This window comes from Mustela lutreola, chromosome 7, assembly GCF_030435805.1.
Source record: "Mustela lutreola isolate mMusLut2 chromosome 7, mMusLut2.pri, whole genome shotgun sequence".
Taxonomy (NCBI): Eukaryota; Metazoa; Chordata; class Mammalia; order Carnivora; family Mustelidae; genus Mustela; species Mustela lutreola.
In genome coordinates, this window is record NC_081296.1 from 138,393,497 (window position 1) to 138,406,175 (window position 12,679).

General features: G+C 54.0%; 1 protein-coding gene across 1 annotated transcript in view; it reads left to right on the forward strand.

Annotated features, from left to right (window-relative positions):
- Positions 1–12,679, forward strand: part of LTBP2 (latent transforming growth factor beta binding protein 2) — a 101,215-nt gene that overhangs the window by 8,996 nt on the left and 79,540 nt on the right. The window contains exon 3 of the mRNA XM_059182810.1: positions 12,394–12,643. Within this exon, the coding sequence (XP_059038793.1) occupies positions 12,394–12,643 (250 nt within the window). The remainder of the gene's footprint in view (positions 1–12,393; positions 12,644–12,679) is intronic.

The following is a 12,679-nucleotide window of genomic DNA, read 5'->3' on the forward strand; positions in this document are numbered from 1 at the left end:
TCGGTTCTGCTTCAAACCCGGGGCCCTGACCCTCTTCCCGCCTGATGGTGAGGCTCAGGCATGAATCCTGGGTCTCTTGAAGGGTCCCCAGGTAGAGAAACCAAAACCCCCAACTCAAAAACCAACAGCAAAGCAGATCTTTCCCCTGAAAATTCCTTCCTTTCCAGGGAGCCTGGATGAGTGAGGCTCTCTGAGGACAGGCCCTCTGTGGCTGGTGGCAGAGACGGGGAAGACACCCGTCCTTCAAACTTAAAAAGATGAAGACAGTGTGGCTCGGGTGTCTGGCTTAAGGTCACAGACTTGTCAGAGGAGGATCAGAGACTCAAAATCAGCAGCAATCCTGGGCAGAGAAGTCAGGGGTGTGGGTAGCCAGGGGTTCGTGCTCAGCGGAAGCTCTGAGATTGGGTGCTGGAGCCTGGGCACGGGTGTATTTTTAAAGCACCGCAGGCAATTCGAGCAGGGCCTGAAGGCCCACTGAGCAGAGTTGGGTCAGTCATAAGAAGATCTGCCTTGGGGGCCCTACCTCAAATCTGGATGTTCCCCATGAATCCTCTAGGATCTTATTTAAAGTGCAGAGTCTGGGGCACCTGGGTGGCTCCGTCAGTGAAGCGTCTGCCTTCAGCTCAGGTCATGATCCCAGGGTCCTGGGATTGAGTCCCGCATCAGGCTCTTTGCTGGGGCGGGGAGGGAAGGCTGCTTCTCCCTCTGTCTGCCGCTCCCCCTGCTTGTGCGCTCGAGCTCGTGCTCTCTCTCTCTCTCTCTCTCTGACAAGTAAACAAATCAAATCTTTAACAAATTAGAAAAAAAAAAATAAAGTGCAGATTCTGCTTCAGCAGGTCTGGGGCTCGCTGGAGAGTCTGAGTTTCTAACAAGTTCCCGGGGGCTGCTGCCGCTGCCGCTGGTGGGTCCGGGATGACACTTTGAGAAGCAGAGCCTTGGGGCACTCTGGAGGACCTGGCAGGGGTTTGGGGTGCGAGATGGGGAGCCGGGTTGGTAGGTTCTAGTGAGCTTGGCTGAGAGGGCAGCTGAGATTGAAGCTGAAGCCAGAGCTTTGGAGGGGGCGGTCCCTCCCCAGCTGCCTGAGGGCTCTGGGCCTGGGCCCTGCTCCTGCCCGCCAGTGCAGGAGGTTCTCGGTTTCCTAACTTGTTCATGACTTTCCTGTGGTAGCGTCTGCCAGACTGGAGCTTTGACACTGGAAATTCAAGGTTGGGTGAGTCTGCACATTGTCAGAAGCAACGTGTGTGTGTGCACCCTTGTGCCCCAGCTGGGGGCTGCTCGAGCGTGCTGCCAAATCCTGCTCCGGTCTGGGGGTGCTCAGCCCCCCTATTTCTCTCCCGGTCCTCTCGCCCTGCTAATCCCCCAGTCATCCCCCCTGACCCTGGCATGCAGCCTGGCAGCCCTCCTGGAGGAGTTGCCAGTGGGCATCACTTTCCCACTTGAAGTTGGCTTGCCCGGGCGAGGGCTGTGTGCACATTAGCTGGGCCCTCTGCTGTTTGCTTGTTGCTATTTTGCTGCTAAAGAGCCTAACGAGAACCACGTGGGCGGTGGGGTGTTGGCTCTGTAGAATGTGGGGCTTTTGGCTCCACACCCCGTCAGCTGGCTCTCCTGCTTCCCCCCCCCCGCCCCGTGGTTAGCATCTTCCTCTCCCCTCCCCACAGCTGCCCTCCCAGCTGGAGCCAAGAGTGCCAAGGCTGGGGAAGGCTCGGGGCTCTTTCCCAGCACTTTTACACGTGTGGGGCGCCTCGTTGGCCAGCAGGAGAGGGGGGCTGTGTGACCTACCCCCACTGCCAAGAATGAAGTCTCGTCCCAGAATTGTGAGGAGACTCAGTCTGTCCCCAGGTCTCTGCCAGAAATCTGTGGATCTGACCCACTACTCATCTAGTGTGCCCCCTGGGACCCGCGGCCCCCTCTTACCTCCCCTCACAGACTTCTTGGTTGCTGTGACCTATCGGTCCATCTGCCTGGCAGGCCCCTTGCTTTGTCCCTGTCTGGTCCCTGGACCTCGGGGAACCACTGCCTCTGTGGACCGCCACTGTTGGAACCCCAACTCCTCACTCTACCTCGGCGAGGTCAGAAGTGGGGCTGTCATCTTTTCCTGTGGTCATGGCATCTGCCTTCCCTTCTGTGGCCTTGCCAGCTCTGCCACGGGGTTTATGTGTTTATGGATTTGTGGAGGCCGCAGCCGGGGGCCTGCCTGAAGCCCTTCCTGAGGGGGAGCTCTGGAGAGTGTGGGCTGACTGGATCCTGTTTATAGTTAGGGCTTTTGGGAGCCTGTCCAGCCTTCCCAGACTGGCTCACCCCCGTGGCCACCCCAACACACACACACACACCACACTTCGGGGGCTTCTGAAGGCTCGCACTGGGGAAGAAGATTTGAAGAATTCTTTGATTGCTCATCTTTTCTGGGCCTAGATGCGCAGAGGCTATTGTGGGCAGGGCAGAGGGAATCCCGCAGCTGCTGTGGTGGGGGAAGGAAGTAGGGGGTGGGGCAGGAGGAGAGGAGTTAGCCCACCGTCACCACCACCAAGTGGGAAGGCTCGAGGTTAAGAGTATGTGCTTTGGATTCTGGTGCCAAGTCCAAGGAGTTGTGGATCTGAATCCCAGCTCCGTGTCTTCAAGCAAGTGACTGGCTTTCTTCTAGAGCCTCATCCAGAAAATGAGTATAATCATCAATACAGTGTTGTTTTTGAGGATTAATAATAACACTGTAGCTATTACCATGGGTTGGGTCCTATTCAAAGGACTTGTTATTGCTAATTTTTAATCCTCACAATCCTCTAAACTACATTTGATCTTTCTCTCCCATTTACGAATGAGGTTTGTCCAAGTCACGCCTCCAGGAAGTCAGCAGAGCCTGGATGTGAGTCCAGGGAGCCTGGCTCTGGAGTCCCAGGCTCATGCTCCCGATTAATGGGCAAGTCTGTGTAGAGAGCCTGGCCCTTGGTAAGTTTAGCTGTCATCTTCATCCACGTCCAGGAGACGGTCCTGACTACCTGGGTTTACATGCAAGCCCCACCACTTAGCTATGTGGCCCCGGGCAAGATGCTCACGCTCTCTGTGCCTCAGTTTCCTCACCTGTAAAGTGTGCCTGGTGTTAGTCTCTATCTCACAGAGTTGTAAGAGACAAATGAGATAACTTGGGTTAGATGTTTAGTTCAAGGTCTGGTATGATGTCTGTGCTCCATATGGGTTTGGTCTTGATGCTGCGGGAAGGGGCTGTGTCACATGGCCCTGGGCAGGCCGCAATGGCAGGTGCTCATTGGACACAAGGGAAACAGTAAGCACGTACTCAATAATGCAGGGCCTATCCCAGGACTATGCAGAGGTCCCATTTTGCTGCCTCACTTCTATCAGCCCTTCCAGAAAACTCAGGAGATCCTGGAGTGGACCTTGTCATCTGTCCCTGCCTCCTTGGTTCAGAGCCTCTGTGGGCATGGTGGCTCTTGTTCTGGTCCACATCTCAGTGCAATGAGGACCCCTTCCCCCTAATGTGGCCCCACCCATCCCATCTCTGTAATGACTCCAGCTCACTGGGCAAAACTATGGCCGGGGAGCGTAAGAGCCCCAACTTTGGAGCCAGACCCATTGGGTTCAAGCCCTTCCTCTATCACTTAATGGTATGGTGACCTCAGGCAAGCCGCTTGGCTGCTCTCAGCCTCAGTTCCTCTACATGCAGAATGGGGATAGGAATGGCACCCATCGTTGTTATAAGAAAAAAGAGAAACCAGACATGTAAAGAAGTTAGCCCAAGGCCTCACACTGGTAAATGCTGAGCAAATATTAGGGATCCCACGGCAGGGGTGGGATCTTCACCGACTGGTCAGGAATGGCCAGGAGCCAGAGTCTGGAACCTCCGGGCTTCTGGTCTCCGGAAGAACCATCCCCTGAGACTCCGTAGTCGGCAGGCAGTGGAGGAGAGCAAGGTGAGGGGCAGCAAAGGGGGATAATCACGTGACCTCTGTGGGGACCCACCCCCAACACAACGGCTGTCGTCCTACAAGAGACCTTCATCTCTGTCCCCACCACGGCAGCTCTATCCCCACCACGGCAGCTAGCTGCGACTCTCCTGGCCAGCAGGCGCATGCCCCCAAGGCTCTTTGCTCAAAGAAGCATTTAGGAGGTGTTCTTATCCAGGGATCCTGAAGCTAGGTGCTGTGTCCTGTGGACACCAGGGGAGTGCCTACTTGGCAAATGTTCAGTAAAGGACTGAGAAGGTACAAGCTCACGTGGGTGGCCTGGTAGTTTCCTTCCTCCATCCCCAGCCTCCTCTTCTTGCCTCCTTCGCTGACATCTCCCTTTCAACCCAACATCTTCATGTTGGGCTTCTCCAAGACCCTGCAGATCTCCCAAATTTCCCATGCGAAGAGAGGGGCCATGGGAGCCAAGCCAAGCGTTAATTGTCCCTTATTATCGAGCAGTCGTAGGCACCATCCACAACAGCAATTATAGCCACACTCTGTGACAGGGACCGCACGAAGCATTTCAACCCCCTTCACCCCATGAGGGGTCATCGTGTGATTCTCTGCTGTGCCCCGCTTCCATGCCCCTGGCTGCTGCTGGTCCTCTACCCAACGACTAAACATTAGGTTTCCCACGACTGTCCTGGGTCCTCTTCTTTCTCACCGCACTGCTTCTGAGATGATCTGATGTCTTCCCATGGATGGAAGCCTTCTCTCTGAGCTGACGACTCCCAGATTTATATATATCTTCAGCCAGACCTCTCTTCTGACCTCCAGCCTCCTTCATCGGGTGCCTACTCGGCATCAGTCTGCTCTCAATGCTCCCCAGACATCCCTAGCCTTAACTCGTCCAAAACAAGCTCATGGTTTCCTTCTCTCTGTGCCAGGTACCCTGCCTGTTATCCGACCTGTTAAAAGGCATCCCCATCTATGAGAAGGCTCTGCTGGCCTCAGACGCCTAGGGGCCATCCAGGACACCTTCCTCGCCAGGCTCTTCCTCTTCGTTTTACTTCCTACATCTCCTAGGAGCATGTTTGCTGCTCTCTGCTTCCCCGGCTGCCTCTCCCGTTGAAGGCACCAGCGTGGGCACCTGGGTGATGGCCACAACCAGCTGCCTGCTCTCCCCACTCTCTGGTTCTCTCTCTCTCTACGCATCATATCGTGACCCATCTCTGTTCCCTCCTTCGCGCTGCCAGGCACCCAGCCTCATCTCCCAGAACCTCCTCGCCCACCCAATGCAGCCTGGGTTCCTTGAATACACTTCCCCTGGGTGCTGGGGCAGACTGCTGTTTGCTTTCCTTCCTCTCTTTATGGGGCTGGCTCCCTGTCCTGTTTCCCATTCTGTTTCAAGTTCCCCTCCTCAGAGGAGCTCCCCTGACCACTTTTTCGGGGCTTCCCCACATCAGCCTTGTTATTCTGGATCCTGACCCCCGAATCTTTCTTCCTTTGTAACCCATACCTCCATTTCGGTTCTTCTTACTTGTTTGCTTGTTCTGTGACCATCTCTCTAAGTTGGAAGCTCTATGAAGAAAAGGACAATGTCTGTCTTGCCTTCCATCCTGGGTCAAGCGTAAATGTTGAATGCGTGAGCATGTTCTAGATGACACTGTGGCTCACGGAGGTGAAAGGACTTGCCCACAGTCACACAGAATTTAAACAGAGGTCTCTTGGATCACAAGGTTGTTCTCTCCTCTGTGCTTTTGCCCTGGCCTTGGTTGAGTAGTGAGCGAGAGTGATGTCTTCCCTACCTCCTGATCTTCCCGGGGATCTGGTACTGCCACAGAAGGGCTTGGGGCTCCAAGTGAGCCACAGAACTGTCTTTCTTGCCCTAGAACTGCCTGCCTAGAAAAGGCTGGTTCCTGGGCTCCTCCCTGACAGAGGCGGCCCTGGGACCCCATCCCATCTTTCTCTAGTCTCCAGAGGCCCCCTCTGCCTCTGACACCTCCAAAGCCCTACCTCTGTCCAGACAAGCGCTCCCCCCACCCCCCGCCCTTGGGGCTATGGGGATAGCCAGGTTAACTCTTCTGCTTTCAGGCAGGAGCTGGAGACAAATCTGGGCCTCAGCCCTGGGCCAGGAGCCCTGCCCAGTGGTCTCCCCGCCCCATGCCTGCCAGAGCCGGTGGGAATTGGGACTGCTCTCTGCCCTTGGCCTCCTGCCCCCGACTGGCCCAGCATTGTGGCATTTGTTAATGCAATTAGCAGGGCGGTCCATGCTGAGGGGCTGGGGGCCAAGGGCTGACTCACACCCCCCCTTCCTCCCCTCTGGCCGCCAAACGGTAGAGGCCCGCTTGGCCTGCCAGACGGCGTCTGCAGAGAGCACACGAGGGGCCAAGAAACGGCATCTTTCTCTCATTAGAGGCTTTTATGTGAACACAACTGCTATTTTGGAGCCGGGTGCTTGGCTGGCCCCTGAGCCCCGGTGCCGTTTCCAGCCATCCCAAGCTATAGTCCCAGCACAGCTGTGGTGGGAGCAGGGCGAGTGCTTGAGGACCTGGCTTCTCCCCCAGCCTGGGGCTCAGGGCCTGGAGACACGGCCCCTGGGCAAAGCCCATGTATGGAGGACGGGTCCGGGTGGATTCTGAAGACACGTGTGTGGGGACCAGACAGGGATCCCTCTGGGATCTCTGACATCAGGTCCCTTTCTGCAGAAACCAAAGGTCAAGGCAAAACTGCTGAAGGCCTAAGTGGACGCCCCACCCCTGTGAGAGGGTTCCAGGGCTAACCAAAACCTCTGGGAGGGGGCTAAGGTGGGGTGCCGAAGGCAGGGCTGAGAGAAATACTGAGGGTGAATAGGAGACTGTCTTGTCTGCAAAGGCCTCTGGGTGTGGGAGAGGACAGTCCTCAACCCGAGGGAGGGATCGTTGACTCAGTGGGTAGGGTCTTTGTGTCCCACGGACACAGATTATTGGAAAGATGGAGATTTCGTCTAGGGAGCAGCTGAGCTTCCGGTGTGGGGGTGCTGGGCCCAGAGCCTGATCTGGAGCTAAGGTTCATCTCCCAGACAAGAGGGGAAGGTGCTGGAGGTCTTAGAGGAGGCAGAGGGTTAAGAGACCCATCTTGAAGTCAGTGCCTCATCTAATCGGTCACAGGTGAGGGAGACGGTGCCTCTGGGCAATGGGGTGGAGAGGGAACTGGCCATATCCAGAGCCTGAAAAGCAGCCCTGCCCCTGCACACCAGGGCTGGGTCCATCCCTTTAACCAGGACCTATACTGACATTGCCTTGCCCTGGGAAAAGTGTGGCGAAAGGGATGTCCAGAGGCCAACTCGCCTCTGCCGCTGGGAGATGGGAGATAGGTGGTGGTTTTTCTTAAAGCTTTGCAGGGCTGCCCAATAGAACTTTCTGTGCTGATGGAAACATTCCTTAGCTTGCTGTTCAACATGGTAGCCATGAGCCCCATGTGGCTGATGTGGCTGAGGAACTGAATTTTACATTTTATTTGATTTTAATCAGTTACGTTTTATTTTTTAAGATTTTTTAATTTATTGGACAGAGAGAGACACAGCGAGAGAGGGAACACAAGCAGGGGGAGTGGGAGAGGGAGAAGCAGGCCTCCTACCAAGCAGGGAACCCGACATGGGGCTCGATCCCAGGACCCTAGGATCATGACCTGAGCCGAAGTCCAATGCCTAATGACTGAGCCACCCAGGAGCCCCCAGTTTCATTTTGAATAGCCTCCTACAGCTTGTGGCAACAGCATAAGACTGGAGTGTATCACTAACATTCTCTTTTATAACGTTTACAGACATGACTTCTGCAAAATGTCCTAAAATAAGACAATTAAGCACAAAGCATCTGTCCCTATTATGGACAAAAGGCAGTTAAGATCTAAACCCCCAGATGTCAGCAAAAAGAAAGCATCAGCACGTTGACATTAACCTAATAGGTAGACAGATACGTGACCAAAGCCCAAAGCCCAGATCGGCATGACTCGGCACATCCTGAGGAAGTTCCACAGAAGAGCTTATAAAAACCCCTAAACTTAGAAACTCTGGGGGCAACCCTCTCAGGCCCCCTCCCTCTCTGGCAGATTTCTACTCTTGCTCAATAAATGTTGCTTTGCTCCCCACCAAAAAAACCCCAAAAACCAAAAAAACAAAACTATAGTGCATCAAAGAGTCTTGGAGAACACAATGTCCTTCCATAGCCACAATCTCTCTTGCGTCTCACATAACTCTTTAAGGCAGGAATTTTCAACCCCATTTTATAGATGAGATCATGGAGGCAGCAGTTCAAGGTCACATGGTAGGGATGTGCCTGAGCTGGGGTCAAACCAGATCCTTCTGACTCCCAGTGTCATGTTCTTTCTGCTACCAAGTAGCTGATCGAAGAAGCTCTGAGCTGGTGGAGGGAGCAGGCCACAAGGTGAGAGCTATTTCCAGAATCCCTCCGGGGCCTGCCCCTTCTGAGTTTGGTCTCCTCCCAGAGGCAGGGGTTTGTGTGGAAAATCTGAGTAAATCTCTGCTGGACTGTTTTGGAGCTGAGTGAAAGTAGCAGGGGCACAGCCAGAAGGTGGGGTGGGATAGGGGGGTTGGAGGGAACGATGCCTTCTATTTCTTACTTTCAAAGCAATTTCGGGAGTTTTCTTTTTATTCCTCTCTCTTTTGGCATCCCGCTAACTGCCCAGAGCTGAACTCCCAAGGCTGAAACTTTCCACATGTCCAATCCTCAGTGAGGAGGAGAGTGCCAGGAGAGTGTGGAAAAGCCAGGGTTCAGGAGGAGCCCAGCTTATGAATGGCTAAGGGCTGGCATGGGCGAGTGAGCCCAGGGAGGCCAGTACAGACTTGCTTGCTGGTTGTCTGAGGATGGCGGCCTCTAGTTGGCAGGGGGCAGTGGGGGGCGGTGGGGGGGGTGTGTGCCCTCGATGGCTAAGCATGGGCGTCAGGGCATCCTCCTCCATAACCCCTTACCAATACTCAGTCAATGAATATTCACTAAAGCTACATACCCCATCCTGGGTTTGATTTCTCAAGTATATGGCATGATCTCTGCTCTCACGGGAAAATGGGAGAGATGGCGTTCGGAGAGCAAAAGATGAAGACTTCCCTGCTGGCTGTGGCTGGGAGTTTTCTCTCTTAAAATTCTCATCGCTGCCTCTTCTGGGGGCCTCAGCATTTCCCCCTTTTGTTTTATGCAGCGGCCCCTGCCATCGGCCATTCTGACATGGATGGTTTCCTTTCTGATACTTCAGCTCTGAAATTTGCACTCATTTGACAGGAAGGTTTTGCTTCAGTCCCCTTTCAACAAGAGACCACATGACCACTAGGGCCGAAGGGTCCCAAACTTTTGGGTTGCCGGCTCCTGTAAAGTACCCCCAGACACCACAGCTACCAAACTACGGTCGGCAGCTTTTCATTCTGCCAAGCGAGGATGTTAGAAACACACACTACCATTTGCCATCTCTTTTAATTTAAAAAGCGAATACCAAAAAAGGTTAGAAAAGACACACGATGTCAAAGCAAAGGATGCTTTTTAAATGGGAAAAAAAGAGCATTACACAAAAAGTCAGGAAACGTTTTATACTCTTTATAGCAGACCAGTAAGAACTGTTGTAAGAATGGACCCTTGGACAGACGGACACCAGGAACCGCCACTTTGAGCCATCTGGGGGTGATAAATAGTTGACCCAGAAAGGTTATCTTCCCTAAGTAGGTTTTGTCCATCAACGTATTGGACTGGCTTGGAAGCCTTTTAGAGCTTTTCTTGACCATGGTATTACCTATGTATATAAATTCTATTTTTAGTAGTGTGTAATTCTATTTTGGTAGTGTGTAATTCTATTTTTATGATTTCGCCTGCTTGGGGGCATGAGCTGCTTATTGCACCCACCGGTTTGCCAAGCCTGGTCAGAGAGATGAGCAGTCATGCTGGGTCCATGGGAAACCACTCAGGCCTTCCCTTTTTACTTCCTCCCAAAACTAAAGCAGGACCAAGAACTGCCCTGGGCAAACCTGCTTCCCCAGTGTTCACTGGCCTTGGCCTGGCTATCGGGCTGGTCTCTGGTGGTGGTGGGGCCTGGTGAGTGGTCGGGGGGGCCAAGTCCGCTTGGGCAGAAGGAGCGGCAGCTGGGCCATAGGCCCAAATCTGCCACGGTGACACTTGGTGTTTGGGGAAGCGCTCGAGTTTATAATTCTCTGACCTGCTCTGTTTGTCTGGAGACCTGAAGCCTGCCGGGAAGTCATGCCAAGACACTGAGGAAAGTGCTCTGGCATGAGGATCTAGCTCATGTTTAGGAATCCTGAAGTGAGACCTGGTATTTCCCCTGCTTTCCCCTGAGTAGGCAGATTGCCCTTGATTGACATGATGCCCAATCAACTCATGCTTTGTGTCTCTGATCAGCATCACCTCCTCTAGGAAGCCTTCCATGACTGTCCCTTCTTCCATGTGAGACAGTATACTTTTTTTTTTTTTTTTTTAAGATTTTATTTATTAGAGAGAGAAAAAGTGAAAGAGCATGAGTAGGGAGAGGAGCAGAGGGAAAATCAGACCCCCTCACTGAGCAGGGAGCCCAACTCCAGGCTTGTACCCAGGACCCTGGGACCATGACCTGAGTGGAAGGTAGGCCCTTAATTGGCTGAGACACCCAGGCACCCAGGCACCCTGGTCTTTTTTTTTTTTTTTTTTAAAGATTTCGTTTATTCATTTGAGAGAGAGAGCATGAGCAGGGGAGAGAGGCAGAGGGGAAAGCAGGCCTTCTGGTGAGCAGGGAGCCTGATGTAGGGCTCAATCCCAGGACCCTGAGATCACGACCTGAACTGCAGGCAGACGCTTAACCATCTTGAGCCACCCAGGGATCCCGACAGTACACTTTTTTCATTTTTTAAAGATTTTATTTATCCATTTGACAGACAGAGATCACAAGTAGGCAGAGAGGCAGGCAAAGAGAGAGGAGGAAGTAGGCTCCCTGCTGAGCAGAGAGCCCGAGGTAGGGCTCGATCCCAGGACCCTGGAATCATAACCTAAGCCGAAGGCAGAGGCTTTAACCCACTGAGCCACCCAGGCGCCCCGAGACAGTACACTTCTTAAGAGAGGGGCCCTCTCGGGGCACCTGGGTGATTCAGTTGGTTTGGCGACCTGCTCTTGATTTGGGGCTTAAGTCATGATCTAAAAATTATGATGTCTAGCCCTAAGGTGGGCTCCGTGCTCAGCATGGAATTTGCTTGGGGATCTCCCTCCCCTCTTACTCTGCCCCCACTCACATCTGCTCTCACTCTCTTTCTCGAAAATAAATAACATCTTTTAAAAAAAAAAAAGAGAGAGAGGGGGACCCTCTCTCCCACAGGCCTCACACCTAGTGAGTGCTCTATGAATGTCCATTGAAGGGGTGCACGAGCTGGAAAACATGTTCCATCACCATCTAAGATTTTCAGTGTAGGCTTCGGAGAGGGATGGGGTGCTATCCCACCTGCAAAGGGCCAGGCGTTTGGTGGCCAACTGGAAGCCAACAGACCCCTTTGCTTCATCATTGGCTCTGGGTCAAGGTTCAGAAATTGTAGGGAGGAAGGACCACACCAGCCCTGCTGGGAGGCTGTGGGAGGAAAGAACTTGGCCTTTGCAGTCAAACACACCTCAGGCAAGCTTTTAACCTCTCCAAGCTTGAGGCGTTATTTATAGAATGAGCATCCCAACACGAGCCACAAAAGATTGTCGTTAGGTTTAAATGAGATGGTACCTGTGAAGTACACTGCCTGCAAAGCGCAAGCACTCCGTAGAGAGTGGCTACCCTGATGAACATAAGGACAAGGCCCTGCCCCTGGTGTCATGGTCACGTGTCCTCTGGGAGCTAAGGATGCACAGAGGTGTAAGGGGCAGTCACCAGGCTTGATCACAGTAGCTGGGGAATTGAGCCATGTACGTGCAGAACCCATCACACTGACTGCGGCCCTCGGGGTGTGCCTGATGTGGGGTGTGCAGAGGGAGCGCAGGTCCTCATTGCTCAGAGGAGGGCGCACTGGCTGGAGGCGGTCATCAGGGATGGGGAGGAGGCCTTGAAGGAACAGTAGGACTTAGGTAAATGGTCGGGAATGGGAAAAAGTCCCAGGGAAGGGAAACAGTGCCCACAAAGGCAGAGAGAAGAGAGACTGTACCCACAGGCCAGTCTGGCTAGAGGGTTTATTGTTAGAGGGAGATCAGACCAAGGAAGGTGTTCAGTGCTATTCTAAAACTAAAAGCGAGCACAAGCATGCCAAGTCAGGTGTCCTGCCGGGAGTGCTCCGCACCTTTGGTCCCTCAATCCTTGATGGGCTGTTTGAGATGACAGGGTAGCCCCACCTTGGGGACCTGCGCGGGGAGGGGCAGCAGATTGACCCAGGGAGCTTTCTGAGGCCAGAGTGGGTTTTCCTGTCGGAGTAAGGGAGGAAGTGGCCCTCCTGACAGGACAGCATCAGGCCCCCCCACCGCGGCCCCAACCCTCATCCCTCTCCCTGTCTCCCCAGCTGTGTGCCAGCCGCCTTGCCAGAACCGGGGATCCTGCAGCCGGCCCCAGCTCTGTGTGTGCCGCTCTGGCTTCCGCGGAGCCCGCTGCGAGGAGGTAATTCCTGAGGAGGAATTCGACCCCCAGAACTCAAGGCCAGCACCCCGACGCTCAGCCGAGGGGTCCCCCAACCTGCGCAGGAGCAGCGTGGCCAGAGAAAGCACCACGACCCCCAGAGCACGGTCACTGGCATCCCAGCTGCCGCTGGCCAGGTAAGTCCCCTCCTCAGTGGGACCTCGGGTCCAGGG